The 16,117-nt window shown below is 42.5% G+C and overlaps 1 protein-coding gene across 2 annotated transcripts in view; it reads right to left on the bottom strand.

The window, feature by feature from the left end:
• Elmo1 (engulfment and cell motility 1) overlaps positions 1-16,117 on the bottom strand; it is a 516,925-nt gene that overhangs the window by 31,414 nt on the left and 469,394 nt on the right. For both annotated transcript variants that reach the window (XM_052156292.1, XM_052156291.1), the window contains exons 17-18: positions 10,297-10,460; positions 2,189-2,301 (exon numbers count right to left, since the gene is read on the bottom strand). In XM_052156292.1, coding sequence (XP_052012252.1) covers positions 2,189-2,301; positions 10,297-10,460 — 277 coding nt within the window. The remainder of the gene's footprint in view (positions 1-2,188; positions 2,302-10,296; positions 10,461-16,117) is intronic.

Below are 16,117 nucleotides of genomic sequence, written 5' to 3' on the forward strand. Positions count from 1 at the left end.
GTTTATGGGCCTATATATTCTGGATATTGATCTGCCCGGAGACGAGAAGGAGATGAGGGCATACAGCTAACTAGCTAATAGCTCTCAGAGACTAGAGCACTAGACTCCCACGTTGTATGGTTCTCAGACATCATATGAAGACGCTAATGGGGCTAACTGTAGAGCTGAAAAGGTCATGGCCAAGTCTTTTCACTTGCAGACCTGTTGTTGTTGTTTTGTTTTGTTTTACACAATTTTCCACAAGAACAGTGATTTCTTGTAGCTTGACTCCTAGGAGCTACATTGCAAAAGTAGATAATGATTCTGACTGAAAAGTGCTCAAGTCCGTATAGTTGGGCAAGGGCAGCCAATGTTCAGCACTGGAGTACAACGTCTTCTTGGAGCATCATCTGTTCGGACATGAAGGCCAGCAAAGGAAGGCAAAGAGAAGGAAGGGAGTGACCTCACTGTTCCAGGGCTGAGTTTAGGAAATGAGCTCTCTCTTCAATTGCTTTTATAATGCAAGCCTTTCTTGTGTCCGACTCAGCCTTTCAATCTTCTGTCCCCCAACTCCTCAGCTCCCCAATCTTCTGCCTTATGCTTAGTGTAAAGCTTCTCATTCTTTTCAAATAACCCACACTTACTCTAGGAAGTTCTGGCTTTTGAAGTCCTTCAGTGTGACTTTCAATGGTAACACTGACATATTTCAACTACTGAACACTCGGCACAGAGTGGTTAAAGTGAATGGCCAGGGAGATGGGCACAAACACAAACTGATTTCTGTAACCAGTGGGTGAGCTTTGTGTCTGATCAAAGCATCTCTGGGGTTTCAGAATGACCTGCCAGAGTCACCCCCAGCTCTTAACTGATCCTTGGGCCAAGCACAGTTGTCGATGCCTCTGCTCATTGCTGGCTATTTATCAGTCTCCTCACCTATTCTCAAATCTTATTTCTCAGTTCTGTTTCCTGGCTGTTTCTTCTAGGACAGTATGATACGAACACCTTGTACAGTCAGAAGCATGTAGCGACAGCAAGAAAACAAACAAGGCAGAAACAGTCGAGACTGCTTCCCACCTAATGTGCTTGGTCTATCTACTGATGCCTTTTTGATTTGACATTTTGAGGTCAGAAATCAGAGACAGATCAGAAATCTGTCTTGGGAAGATTCTGGAAATAGATTCTTAAATCACCTTGCTTATACCCCCAATAAAATAACTCTGGCCTGAAACAGCATCAGTGTGAGAAATTTGAGAATATGAACCACCTGTGCTGCAAGTACCAAATTCCACCCGGACAGTGCTTGCCAATTTCCTGATGGTGCATGAGAGTCACAAAAAGAAGGATGTGGTGTTCACGGCTCAGCATCATGGTAACATCTGGTAACATCTGGCTCAGTGGGTAAAAAGCATTCACTGTGCAAGCCTATTGATATAAGTTCAATTCTGTGAACTTACAGTGAAGAAAAGACTCACAAAAGTTGACCTCAGGCTTCTGTTTATGCACCGTGGCATGCATACACTTTTACTCACACATAAATGATATAGACAGAGTCATAATAGGGATAAACAGAATATACATTTGAAAAGTAAAAACTAGAAGAAAGGGTGTGTAGTTTTAGAGGGTGAATCCTTTCTTTTCCGGAACTTTACAAGTTACTCAACTCTCAGGACCTCAGTTTTGTTATGTGCAAATGTGTACAATTACAATAAGTGCTTCATAAGGCTATTTTGAAGAATTCCATTAATCCAATTGTGTATTATTCAATTATGGTGGCATGTTCCAAGAAACGCATCTTTGGGTGATTCCAACATGTGACAGTCATGAAGTGCATTTATATACAAACTAAGGTGGTACAATGTTCCTAGTAGCCCCATTGTATGTGTGGTCCCCTGTCGACTGACGCGTGATCCATGGCTGTGTAAGTAACGTATTGAGAGAATAACCTTGCACATGGTTCAATCATAGCTTGTATTAGCAGTTGTTAGCACCATCACTAGTAGCCTTGTGCCACTAAATGACAAAGAACAGCCCTTTAGCTCCTTTTGGTCATTTATATTTTGGTTCTCCCTACACATAAAACAAGAACTGACCTATACTGACATTCTTCTATCAAGCACAATGCTGTCCTTGAAGGACACTATGTTCTTGTGAGTACCAGGAAGCCAGCTACTGTTGTGCCTGCCTGTGTATGGAATTCTTTAAACCATACCTTGTCTCCGACGAGCATTGAGTTTCCTAAAGCAGGTCCCTTCCACCAGGCGGTTCAGGCGCTGCTGTTTAATCAGCTCTAAGATTTCTGGCTGGATCTTCTCCTTTAGTTCCCTATTGGAGAATAAACACAAGGTCTCACACAGTGCACCCTGGTAAACAGCCCACTGGGAGCTGATGGGCAGGGAGCGTGAGCTGCCTTCTTCCATCAACACCCCAGGACCCTCCTAGCCAGGGCTTTAGAGAATCATTTAGAGCTTTTTCTAAGTGGTGTTTGGGAAATCTAGGCTAGGGTTCCCTGTCAAAATAACAGTATTGTGTCTCTGACATTTACAGACTATCCACAAAAGTACCAGCCACTTTTGTGACTTTACCCCAGAACAAAGTCTTCTGAGAAATTCCTTATTTACAAAGTCATAGATGTGGCTTAAGCAAGAGTCCAAGAAAATCGATTCTTGAGTGCTTAGTTTTGTAGCAAACTCAAACAATCAAAAAAAAAAAAAAAACCAAAACAGAAAACCTCTACATTAGTTTTGGGTGGCTGACCACGCAGGAATATCGGATGACCATCTGATTGCGAGATCCCATCACTAACTGTACCTCGAGTGAGGACCACTTTATCCGATTGCGAGATCCCATCACTAACTGTACCTCGAGTGAGGACCACGTTATCCAATTGCGAGATCCCATCACTAACTGTACCTCGAGTGAGGACCACGTTATCCGATTGCGAGATCCCATCCCTGACTGTACCTCGAGTGAGGACCACGTTATCCGATTGCGAGATCCCATCACTGACTGTTCCTCGAGTGAGGACCACGTTATCCGATTGCGAGATCCCATCACTAACTGTACCTCGAGTGAGGACCACTTTATCTGATTGCGAGATCCCATCCCTAACTGTACCTTGAGTGAGGACCACTTTATCTGATTGCGAGATCCCATCCCTAACTGTACCTTGAGTAAGGACCACGTTATCCGATTGCGAGATCCCATCCCTAACTGTACCTCGAGTGAGGACCACTTTATCTGATTGCGAGATCCCATCCCTAACTGTACCTCAAGTGAGGACCACTTTATCTGATTGCGAGATCCCATCACTAACTGTACCTCGAGTGAGGACCACGTTATCCGATTGCGAGATCCCATCACTGACTCTACCTCGAGTGAGGACCACTTTATCTGATTGCGAGATCCCATCACTAACTGTTCCTCGAGTGAGGACCACGTTATCTGATTGCGAGATCCCATCACTAATTGTACCTTGAGTGAGGACCACTTTTTGCTTTCCACTCAATCTTTCACAAATGAGAACCATAACACTGGCCCAGATTCCAGCCCACAGAGATTGAGATAATGATGGGATAAATTAAAATTATTTGTAACTTGTCTCAGGCTAATAGGATGTAATTTAGTTTTAGATGAACTGTGTTGCAAAGCTTCCATGGTGGAGTGCAGAGGTTTCCTAAACCTTTAAGGGATTTGTATGTAACAAACCTTTATGAGCATCCTGGCATTCGAGGCTAGTAGAGTCAGCAGTATTCTGATCAAAGCTGTACGGGGAGTGGCAGAGCTTGGCCCTCAGAGATGTGTTAAAAGTACTGCCTATAACACGGATCCAGACGTCAGGACACCAGGGTCCACTCTAGGTTGTGTCTATGACTAGTGTTTTACATATCTCATTTGAGTCTCAGTTTCTTAACTGTGAACAGATATTAGAATCTTTATTGAGAAAATGCTATGACTCCCAAAGGAGACAGTGTTAGCGTTAAATCTTTATAAACACTGGACAGTAAAAGACACATTGCATAATATACCTGGGTGATCACCTCCCTTGCTTAGCTAAACACTCTAAATGATCATTATGACAGGCACTCAAGGCTCATACATTCATCAGATTTGATCTTGATTCTGTACTTTGTCTGGCTCGGGGCAGGACATCTGTTTTCACCTGTTCTTGATTTGCAGGTGGGGTAGGCACTTGTGCTCATCAAGTACTCACAAGACTAGAAGTACATTGTGTAATTTTACCTCATTTAATTTCCATTCCCCCAGATTAAAAGGAATTCGGAGGGTGAGTATTTAATATCACCATTTCTATCCTACAGATGTGGCAACTCCTCAGGAAGGTTAAGGGTAGAACTGAGTACAGACTCCAGTCTTTCTTGTGATAATATAAACAAAAGAGGAAGGAGAGCAGGGCAGGAGAGATGGCTTGGCAACTCTTAACACTTGTTACTCTTGCAGAGGAGCCAGATTTACTCCAAGCACCCCCCTGGCTTACAGCTGTCTGTAACTCCAGTTCCAGGGGATCTGGTGATCTCTTCTGGCCACTGTGGGCAGCAGGCATATGTATGAAATAACTAAAGAGTTTATTTTTGAAAAAGTAACGTAAGAACTAATATGGCAATTAAAGTTAATTTTCAAATTAATGAGACCACCTGGCAACAGGTTTCTGGATATGGACGGAGGAGCTTATCTTGATTAGGTTAATCAAGGTAGGAAGATCAGTCACTATGGGTGGTATCATTCCCTGGGCTGAGACCCTAGACTTTCAGATCACTATTATAACTATTTATTATTAGTACTCATCTTTTATAAAATACACTAAGAAAATCACATTTTTGATGAACTGTGCATGGAATGGAGAACTTGAGGCCTGCATAGGCAGCTGTTCATGGTAATAAATCACTGCTGCAGACATCTAAGTCTGGGCAACTAGGCAAAGAGGAAAAGACATGCTCTGGGGATGGAGAGAACACAGGAGAAAGGAGTTTGGAGCACATCAATTCTGAGGATAGTTTTGATAGTTTGTGGTTAAGGTATCAAAATGTAGAGATGAGAAACAGGAAATTCCAAGAGATTTTAATGATATCTCATGATCTTTTGCATAAAACTTAGATATATTTATCATCATACATGTCTTCACCAAATCCAGTAGATGTACTAAAAGAAGAACTAAATCTATATCTCTTCAAGGGAACTTACAATAGAGTCAGCTTTTTTCCCCTTTCTTAAATGAAGATCTAAAATGATTGGGCCAAGGGAAATAAGAAAGCCTTAAAAGTATTTTTTTAACTTCTTCCATTTTCTTGCAAATAGACTCAGTAGCCATATATTCACCCAAAGCCCAGATAACTCTTACAACGTGACTGAGATATGATTTCTTAGGCATGCCAGATAAGAAGACCCTGGGCTGTAGCCCCTTCTGAACTGTAGTTTGTAGCCAATGACGGACTTATAAGTGAAGAAGAGAGAGATTAAAGCAGGGAGGGTAAATGAGTGTGTGCACAGCAGTTTAGTCTAGAACGTTCTCTAGAATACAATTCTAATCTAGGCTCATCAAGGCCAGTATAGTACTTGGAAGACAGACAACACCGCTAGACTGAGGTTAACTCTTACCTTTCTGTCTACCCAGTTGAGACACTACTACTTCCCACTGGTCATGTAAAACAGGGTTTGGTAAATGTTCTTATAAAGCATCAGATAGTAAATGTTTTAGGCTTTTGGGGATTTTAGACTAATATAAAAATGAGCGAATATGGCTGAATTTTAATCAAATTCATGTACAGAAAGTGGCAGTGGGTAGACTTGGCCCAAGAACTATGGTTCGAGGGCCCCTGATTGAGAAGGGCCCTTCGGAAGCATTGGGCTGAGTGCCAATGGCAGTTTCCTGGAAACTGATCTTTTTCTGTCTCAGTTGTGGAGCTTCAGGGCCCAGGCCCAGTCTGTTCCTTAAGTAAACAGACCTATGGATTTAAGTACCAATTTTATTCTGACAGCTCTCAAGTTTGTATTTCTAACCTAGACCCATCTGCTGACCTCCAAACTCATCTGCCTCACCACCGTCTTCCATATTTCATAGCCTGGCATGTTCAGAGATGAACTCCTGGTCCCTTGCTCACATTACCCATCCCAGACTGCTGCCCTATGGTGGGTTAGGCCCCAGACCTACGGCCCATCTTTGATTCTTCTCTTTCTGCAACTGCATAAGAGAAATATCATTTCTCATCTCTTCAAAATATGACTAATGCAGAGTAAAAGCTAATTCTATGATTTCTTGCTTAAATTATTATTACGGCTCCCTCACTGACCTCCTTGCCTTTAAATGGACCGCCTCACAGTGCTTCCAATGCAGAGCTCCATGTTTGCCGTCTACTAAAAACCCCAATGGTTCCAGTAAAGTCGTAACTGCTTTGGGTCTAGATGCCTCCCTAGAATCACCTCCTCTCACCACTGTCCTCACTCCCTCGGATCCTGCCATATTGTCTCACAGGTCACTGAGAGCCTAGGTATGTTCTGATCTCAGGATGCGTGCACAAGCTAGTCTTTCTGCTTGTGGTAGCCTTCACCCAAATACTAGTTGGTATGCTACTTGAGTCCCTAATACATCTTCATTTAAATGTCATCATTACAATTAAAGAAATATTTTATCATCGTTATAATTATATTTTATTCCTCTTATCTTGCCCTATGCAGATGTTTTACCTATATAGCTATTCTATCACCACATAACTTGCTGTCCTCTTAGACATATTATACATATATATTATCTATTGCTCCCTCTAAAATTTAACACCACAAGGGTTAGGCTTCTATATATTCTATTCATTTGAACCGCAAACAAAAAGAACAATATTCAGCATGTATCAGGCCTTGATAAGTATTTGTCAGATGTTTGAGTACTGAACATGGTATATACCTATACCATGTAACATACCTAAATAAACTGACCTACAAAAAAGGCTTTGATTGAAGCACTAGGCTGGTCAGCTGGTCTTTAGGAAATCTTCTGTGTGTGTGTGTGTGTGTGTGTGTGTGTATCGGCCTTATTTCTAGGTCTTTTTAGAAAGAAAAGACCATTTATATCTCTTATTCTTAGCCAATGTGAGAAATCTACAAATGCGGGTTGGTTTTCCATTTACGTATACTACTAACATCACAATTTTCTAAGTTCTGTGTTTTGTAACAAGAGTGATCATTAAGTGCATAACATAAACTGAGCATGTGCTGGCCACTTTTCATATACATATGAAATTCACATAGTCATGTGAATCCTTGTAGCAGCATAACAACAGGATGGTTTTCATTGTTCTCATTTCTCGTCGAGGGGAAAGGCAGATTTAGAATGGACTGTGTGACTTCCCGACAAGGCACAGCTGCAGACGGCTTCACTGAGAACAGAGCTGGTGTCTGAGCTCCCAGGTTTCAGCACATTTTACTTGCCTGTTTCAGTGCTCTGTCCTTGTCTCGTCTCTTCTTCCAACTCGGTACTAAATGACCTATTTCTGGAGTGTTTAAGCTCTTTATATTTATTAGCTTGTACCAATAATGAGGACAGATTTATGTTCTCTGTTAATTGGCAAACAAAAAAAATAGCTACTCTTTAAAATCATTCATCAGGAACCAGGAAATAATCCAGGCTGATCCTTCAGCCATAGCTCTTCACCAAGCATTTGTTCATGTAGAGTTTATTTTTTCCTTCTTGGAATACATGACCCATTTTTATAAAAAAAAAAAAAGTTTATGAGGTTTGCTGGTGTGTTGTGTGTGATGCTCAGGCAGCCAAGGGCAGGACAGAACGCTATGAGGAGATGCTAGAGAGCCGTTGAAGAGCAGTGGCCTGGTGCCCAGGTCCTAGCCAGGCTGCTTTCCCTATTTGTAAAATTAAGGCTTGAACTAGACAGGCTTAATGTCACTTTTAGCTCTCACACGTTTGTACCCTAAGCAATGAGCTTACATGGATGCAGTTCCTGTAGTCTTTGTGGAAATGTAGATGTCTTTCCTATAACACCTAGCAGTCTGTGATTAGCCCCACCCTTCCCCAACTTTGGAAATTTGAATACTGAGGCACCTTAGTGCTTCTGGGCACCTTGGGCTGAGCTTACCATGGAGAGTTGCTTAATATGTATTTGTTAAAGTGATTAAAGGAAGAAAGAAAACAAACATGCACAACGATCCTCCTCTTTCCCTTGGGTGACTTTGTTTATCTTGAGTCATGTTGGCACTCACATTTCATCCGATCCCATGAAAAGTTCCCCATTGATCAGGTCATAGCTATAAACAAAACAGATCCCCAGTGGACAGATTCTCCTAACAGACAAACTGCATTCTGACTCCTACCCGCTGGTAGCAGACGCTGTAGCTACAGGCTGGCCCCTCAGCTTCTTGTTGAAACACTACAATTCCAAGCGGCTTGTTATCACCTTGCTACAGTGATATTTATCAAAAATTCCAGTGAGACCAGGTGCTTTCCTGTCTCCTAGACAAGAGTGGGGTCAATGGAGATCATCCTTGCACTGGCATTGTGTCTCCTCACTCAGGGACCATCAAGGTAAGAGCTTGTAATGAAGGGAAAACCTCTAGCATGGGGTGGCAGAGCTTTGCAAGTAAAGCAAAGCAGAGCAGGGCGGTGCTCATTCTGGGCAGAGCTGACTCTCCTCTCCAGCAGTCATGGTCAAGCACTGATTTAGACTCACTTGGCTTTGCTGAAGTGGGAGTAATTTAGAGCCACTTGGCCTTCACTTAATCAACTCTTCAATTCTCTGTTTAGCTTTCAAGAATTGTCAGAGCATAATAAAGTGTCCTTGTGTTTGCCTTCTGGACAGAACAGATGACAGAAAATCTAGCATTCTGGGAAGGTGGGTCCTGAAAGGGTGTGGCACCATCTGTCCTTCATGTGAGTGAGCAACTGCATTTCTCAAGATCTAGCTACTGGTTTTTGTTTGTTTGTTTGTTTGTTTTTCTGAGACAGGGTTTCTCTGTGTAGCCCTGGCTGTCCTGGAACTCACTCTGTTGACCAGGCTGGCCTCAAACTCAGAAATCCTCCTGCCTCTGCCTCCCAACTGCTGGGATTAAAGGCGTGCGCTACCACCGCCCAGCTGCTACTGATTCCAGTGACTCTGTGCTTGGTATTTCTGATCATCTCCTGGCTGAGGGCCAAAACAAAACAATAAAAACAAAACAAAAACAACCAACCAAACAAAAAAAAAAAAAACCCAGTTGGGTATCTTGAAAGGACCAAATATTACATGTATGATATTAGGGTTTACAATGAATGAGCCAAGTCCTGTAAAAGCATTTTCTGGCCCCTGCTGATGAAGTTCATGCCCACTGAACTCTACAGTTCTAATGTACAGTTTCTGGAGGTACTTAAGACCTGAAAGCAAATCGAGTATGTCACCACTTGGCTACTGTCCTTTCTAACCTGTCTACTTTCTTAACTCACTCTCTGTCTTGCACATGCAGAACCAGTCTGATGGTGTGGATGAAGGAGTAGCCGAGAACCCAGCAGGCACCAGCCAGCGTCCTCCCTGGGCTGCCTCTCCTTCTTTAGGAATAGCATTTGCCTACCTCAAGGGAAATGAGGAAATTAACTAGAATAAAGGGGGTTTTGTGAGTTGTCAGCCATTAAAAGTATCAGTATATGCATGCAAAGAACACACACACACACACACAGCCTGAGAAAGAGAATAGTAGATAATATGTACAAAAGCCCAGACGAAGCCACTTCTAATCTTCTTGTTACAGAACAGAAATAACTGTCAAATCCCTTCCCTGCTTCACACCTTTACTCCTCTGTCCTTTTCTATAAAATACAAAGGTGATGAATCTAATCTGCTTCTTAGCAAAGAAAAACAGGCCAGGTCTCAGAAGAGATGAGGTGAACAAAAGAGCTCTTATTTTCCAGATTCAGAGCATTTTAGAGATGGAGATACATGAAGTTTTGAAATGGTTGCAAGTGACATTTAATGCAAAGCCCTTTAAATAAAGGAGGGCCCTGCTGTCTTCCCAGTGGGAGCCTGTAGATTTACAGCTCTAAAGGTGAGGGGAGATGCTCTGATGCTAACCACTGGCCTACCCCTGGGAAGGGGGTGGGTTCTTCCGCCTTTCCCTCCACAGCTTTCGCTGGAAGTTTTGCTACCTCAGAACCTCAATGCTTAAATAACTGGTGTGCCTCTCTCTGGACAGCATGACATTTTGCCATACTTAAGAGGTACCAGTATGAAATACAGCTTCGCATGGGAAAACAGGACACCTAGCCCTGCTGTTTCATCGCCGCATCACTAGGGGGCAGTAGCAGACACCGAGACCAGACGGGTAACTTACAAAATCGGGCGAGACTGGAAATCCTCCTGGTTCATCCTCTCAGACTGACGGATTTTCAGGATCTCAGTGTAGCTCAGGTTTTGCAGCTTGCTCTTGAACTGGTCCAGGGAACTAGGCTTGGTTGTAAGCGCTCTCATAACCTGCTCCTTCACCACCTGCATTACCTGTCAGTGAAAACAAGATCGTTACATTCCCGGGGCCAACCTTCCCTGTTCGGAAACGACTCCCCTGTGAAAAGCTCCTTGGTCCCTGGGTGCAGTGTGACCTCTGGGCTCCAACCTTGAGTGTGCTTTCCGAAAAGATCAGCATTCATTATGTATACTTCTATTTGTTTCTTACACTGTGGAAACCACAAGGAAGAAAATAGACTAAGCCAAAGGGCAGGGCAGGGGAGAGTGCCTATTTGCTCTATATATTATGTGACAGCTACTGATATAGCAGTATAAACAGTACAAACTCAAAAGTCAGAACGCAACAAAGGCCAAACCACAGCTAAAAGCCTGCATATTAATTATTTCTTCCAGGAGAAAATTGCTGTGATAAAATTAACTGTGAGCTTTGGCTGGCACCACCAACTCAAGTGGATATAGAGATACCTGCACCTCCCAGACCTCTTCCTCATGTCATTAGGACCTAAGTGTTCATACACATTATGCATTTGGATATGCATTTGGAAATGGGTACATGTTCTTTTCTTTGAATCTGCCACTAGGCAGTGGTATTCATTATATTACAACAGACATATCCCACTGGACAGGGTAAGAAAATAAAGACATGGCAATGTATGTCTCTAGACAGGTCCACATGGAGCCATTAACCATTGCTTCATCTTCATCAAAATAGATAAAAGGAAAAAAGGTCAGAGGGCCCAGAGAGGTATCCAAAGGGCTTATAATCTTGTCGCTATTCTTCATTCTCCATTGCAAATGAGAACTTTTATTTTTACCCTTTATTGGGTTTGTAACCAAGTACCCAATGCCCTAGTACACTGTGTGTGTGTGTGTGTGTGTGTGTTTTACCTCTTCTCTTCTTTACCCACTTACACCTACAAGCAGATATGACCAGCTTTCTGTTCTATGAAGAACTGAAGCTTCAGAACATTAATAAATTAGCTTAAAATCAGTCAGTTGGTATGAGGATAGGCTGAGACTTAATTTCAAGTAAACACTATACCCCCTCTTAGCCTATCCTTCCTTAGTGCAGTTTAGACATTTAAAAATAAAATAAAACTACCTATGTGCGTCTGTTAGGTGATAAATGGGAAACCAAGTACTATGTTATGAATCATCTTACTTAATCCCCTTTCTGACAGAGAAGAACAAGATATGAGTATTGTACACATAAAGGAACTGAGGGGAGATTGATAGCCTGGCTAACATACATCTAGAAGCATCCTCAGGGACGAAGTATGATGGCTATAATGCTGACTTTACGCTGAAGAAATATGAATCAGATACAGACTCTGCCTCCTGTGAGCTAATGGTCTAATGAGTGCTGGAAACAAGGCCCAAGATCATCACAACACAAGTGTGCAGCGAATCGACTGTACTGACAGAAGGGAGACATTGTATTCAAGATACATTTGATAGCATCTTTAGAAGAACAATTGGTGTTCTACTGGCATATACTTAGACAAATAACCTAAAGCACCTCCACTCATTAGCAGCTCTGAACCTGGGTTCCAACTAAATAAGAACCGACTACCCAAGCATCATCCCACGCTCTAAGTGTAACAACATAGGACACTTTCCAGCTGACCTTCAACTGCGTCTGCTTTTCTACTCAGGCATAATTGTCAATTTGGGATGCTTGACAAATTTTGAAATTCTAAACATTTCATGCCGTGAAGCATAATCAACGGCTAAATTTGGTCAAGACTGAATTATTATACATTGCCATTGGGGGTTTGCCGCTGCCCATTTAGGGAGCCTTGGAGTGAAGCCAGTGAGGGAATGGTTTCCCAGTGTTCTGTGCTCTTCTGGTAGGATAGTGGGGCACACAAGAGAACGGTGCAATAATTACAGTAAAGAAGTGGCATTTAAAATAGCATCAGGACAAAACTGACAGTGTGAAACTTGCTCCATCCCTTTGTTTTACAAATGAAAAACTGGAAGTTCAGAGAGCAAGGTGATTTGCCCACTGCATGTATTTAAGCAAGTGTCTCAAGAGATGGCAGTTTCCACATCACAGCTGCTGACGTTTAAGCTGGGGCTCGTAGATGATCATGTGATCCAAACTGCTCCATCAGCACCCTTGTCCAGGATGTTCCAATTTAACTTGTGATATAGCCAAAGCCTGCTCTTTCTCAAGTTGAGACTAAAAACACACCCCTTAATATAGAGGATGATGGGATATGGAGACAGCGTAACAGAATCAGGCAAAAAAGGTAGGGCTCTAATTTCAGAGAAGATTGAGAGAGGTTATACTTTGTGCAATCTGAAATTCTTCTAACTTTACATTTTGGTATTTTTTCTACATGAATCAGTTTTCTTTTCTTAAGAAAAACTTCTTCTTCTGCAGTTGATATACATTCTATTTTCTTAAGGTGATATATGAATGGGACTCTTGCTATTTGCAACCAGACTTCCCAAAAAATATCTGGTGAACTCTAAGAGAAATAGCATCCTGTGATTCTGAAGAAGACAGACAGAAGGAGACAAGGGGGAAGATGAATAGAGTCGATGGTACTACTTTAATTAGAAGATAGACTCAGTGATTAAATGACTGCTCTTCCATAGGATTTGGGTTTATTTCCCAGAACCCATATGCTGTCACAAAACCATCCTGCAACCCTAGTTCTAGGGAACCCTATGCTCTCTGGACTCGGCATCAGCCATACAAGTGGCACACGCACATACATGCAGGCAAAAATACCTGCACACATAAAAATAAAATTTAAATTTAAACAGGAACATGACTTTTACATTTATCTTTCATCATATACCACGGTTGAATGTTTGCTTGGAGACAATGAGTCCCTTAGCAAATGCGTGGTCGTAATTCCAGTCAAGTCTGATGCACAATCTTCACTAACTGCTGATACAAGAAGACTATTATCCCCACTGGGAAGAGTATCTATTAGAAAGGCCTTTAAATCTTCCTTTCAACTTGGAAAAAAAACGCATAAAACTTTTCTTAAAAGTAGATGGATTGACCGGCGTCTGCAGCCAGGAGGAGTAGGCGGAGAGTGTGTGAAGCACATAAGAGCTGCTGGACCCAGTACTAGCTCGCCCACCCCGGGGCCACTCTCATCTGGTGCTGGCCCTAAGACGTTCAATGTTACTCTGAATGCCAAGCAACAGATGGAAGAGCCCATGGGCTGTTTTTTGTTTGTTTGTTTGTTTGTTTTTTAAGATGATAAAGTAGTAAGTTAAACATCTCTCTGGGTCTTTGCAAAATAGCTTCTCGTTCCTGTAGTTTTATAATTGATGGTGTGAATTCTCAACACGTCATGTATAAAACAGAACAAGACATTTTCAGTACCATTGTTGACTGTTTCTTCTTTGAAAAACATGGAACCGTTTGCCATTTATTTTAAAGTTTTGCGGATGATACGGCAGGGCACCAGAAAAGGGCTGGTGAAACATTTTACCTAGGATGCCCACACTGCCACAGACACCAAAGGTCACAAGCTCTTAGAATATGCATTTGCTGCTGTGTTACCATTGGTCCATTCATTACTCAAGTGATGTCTGCAGTGTGCTGCATTTCCTCCACACAGTTTGTTCTCTGTAAGGTCTTATCAAATAAAACAGTGTGGGATTCCCATTGGACATTTGTACTTCACATAGAGAAGGGCTTGGCTCCTTGGAAGACTGTTTAAAAACTGAGCCAGACAGGCCTTGGGTACGTCAGTCCAACTCCTGTTCATTTAAACTGTTCCTGGGTCCTACTCCAAGACCCACAGGTCCTCTTTGTGTTCTGGGCTTGTCTGCTGAGGCCTCGTCTTTGTGCCTACAATCTTCCACAGCATCAGCCGTTCTCTCACCCATCAAGTGTTAGTAAACTCCCAATTAGGTTAAGGTGCTGAGGGACACCGGGAGCCTTGTTCTACATGAGCTCTCACCCTGCACTGTCCCACACTCCGGAGAGCAGAAGTGATGTCACAGCACAGCAAGGGCCCGCAGATTCATTCCACAAACATCAAGCCACTCTCAAATTGTGTAAGCACAAGAACTTCAGCTACAGATTGAGAAGTGACCACATGAGGACGAACTGTGGTTCGGAGAGGCCATTCTTGAGAGAAATAACAAGAGAGAAGCTTTAAAGGCAGGAGAGAGCAGAGTCTGGCCCTGCCACCACACTCACTAGCTGGGCTGGACACAAGGCTCAGTCTCGGCATCTGACACAGCAGAGGTATGACCTGTCCTTGTTAGAGTTATCATCACTGCGACGAAACACCATGACTAAAGAAACTTGGGAGGAAAGGCTTTATTTGGTTTATCCCTCCACATCACTATTTATCATTGAAGGTAGTCAGGATAGGAACTTAAACAGGGCAGAAAAACCTGAAGGCAGGAGCTGATGCAGAGGCCACAGAGGGTGCTGTTTATAGGCTTGCTTCTCATGGCTTGCTCAGCCTGCTTTCTCATAGAACCCAGGACCAACAATCCAACCCACGATAGGCTGGGTACTCCCCATCAACCACTAGTTAAGAACATGTCCTATTGGCTTGCATAGAGCTCAATGTTATAAAGGCATTTTCTCTATTGTGTCTCCCTGCTTCCCAAAAACTCTAGCTTATGTCAAGTTGACATAAAACATCTGTGATCAGATTTAGGAAATGATAATCATAGACGGCCATATCTTATGAATCCCCCTTTGAATTAAAATTTAAACGATTGCTTGAACAGAAAATATAATGTCCCTTTTGGTCTGCAGACATGTACACCTCATGTGAGGACTCTATGTATTCATAGCACCGAGAGGGCAGCTCACTATTATATTCGGGTTGCATTGCACAGAACTGGTTCTGAAAGATTCCAGTGTGCTCACTCCTACCCTAAGTGGTTCCCATCCTCTGGTCCGTTTCTGCACCCTGCTGCCATGCATCTTGCTCTGGTATGGCCATTCTATACCTCTGGTATAAGGCCTGGCTTGGTGAAAGCTGTGTAGGTCAGGCTTGTTGTGAATAAAGAGGAATGCCTTGGATTCACAGAGGCCTGGTGTCAACCTCTGGCCTCTCACAATGTCATCATGTGTTCTTGATTACTTCAGATGAATCAGAAACACTTTCCTCACTGATCAATGCAAAAATGCTCTTCTCCCAAATCTCACAAATGATATGATTTCCTTTGGTATCGTTAACCACACTTTGTCTCCATTTCTTCAGTGTTGTTCTCCTCATGGTGCTCTGAGAACCCTGCTTCTCCCATGTCTCTCTGAAGGAGCAACAAGGCCTAATTTGTAGACAAAAACCAGTCTGTGTTGAATGAGGATGAAGAGGCTCTTGCATTTCTTTCTTTGTTCATAGTATATAATTACCTGGCACATTCTGTTAAGGAGCTAAGGATCATGAGCTGGAAAAATGAACAGTTTTCTGGAGACTAAATCTTCCCAACAGGATTAGTATATATCCAGTTAGAGTCCTAAGATCTCATCCATCCATAAGCCAAAGCCTGTTCTATAGAGACCAGATACCTGTACTTATATGATTGTCAAGCAAACCCACTGGTGAATTCTGAACCATCATCAGAAAATATGGAACTGTTAGGGATCAGAAAGTATGGAATTGTTAGGGATCATGTGGCCACCAGCTCATGAAAAAACTAGAAATGTTGCTTTAGGGTCACAGCTGCCAAGTGCAGTGTAGTGAGATGCT

Source organism: Apodemus sylvaticus, chromosome 14 (assembly GCF_947179515.1).
Source record: "Apodemus sylvaticus chromosome 14, mApoSyl1.1, whole genome shotgun sequence".
NCBI lineage: Eukaryota > Metazoa > Chordata > Mammalia > Rodentia > Muridae > Apodemus > Apodemus sylvaticus.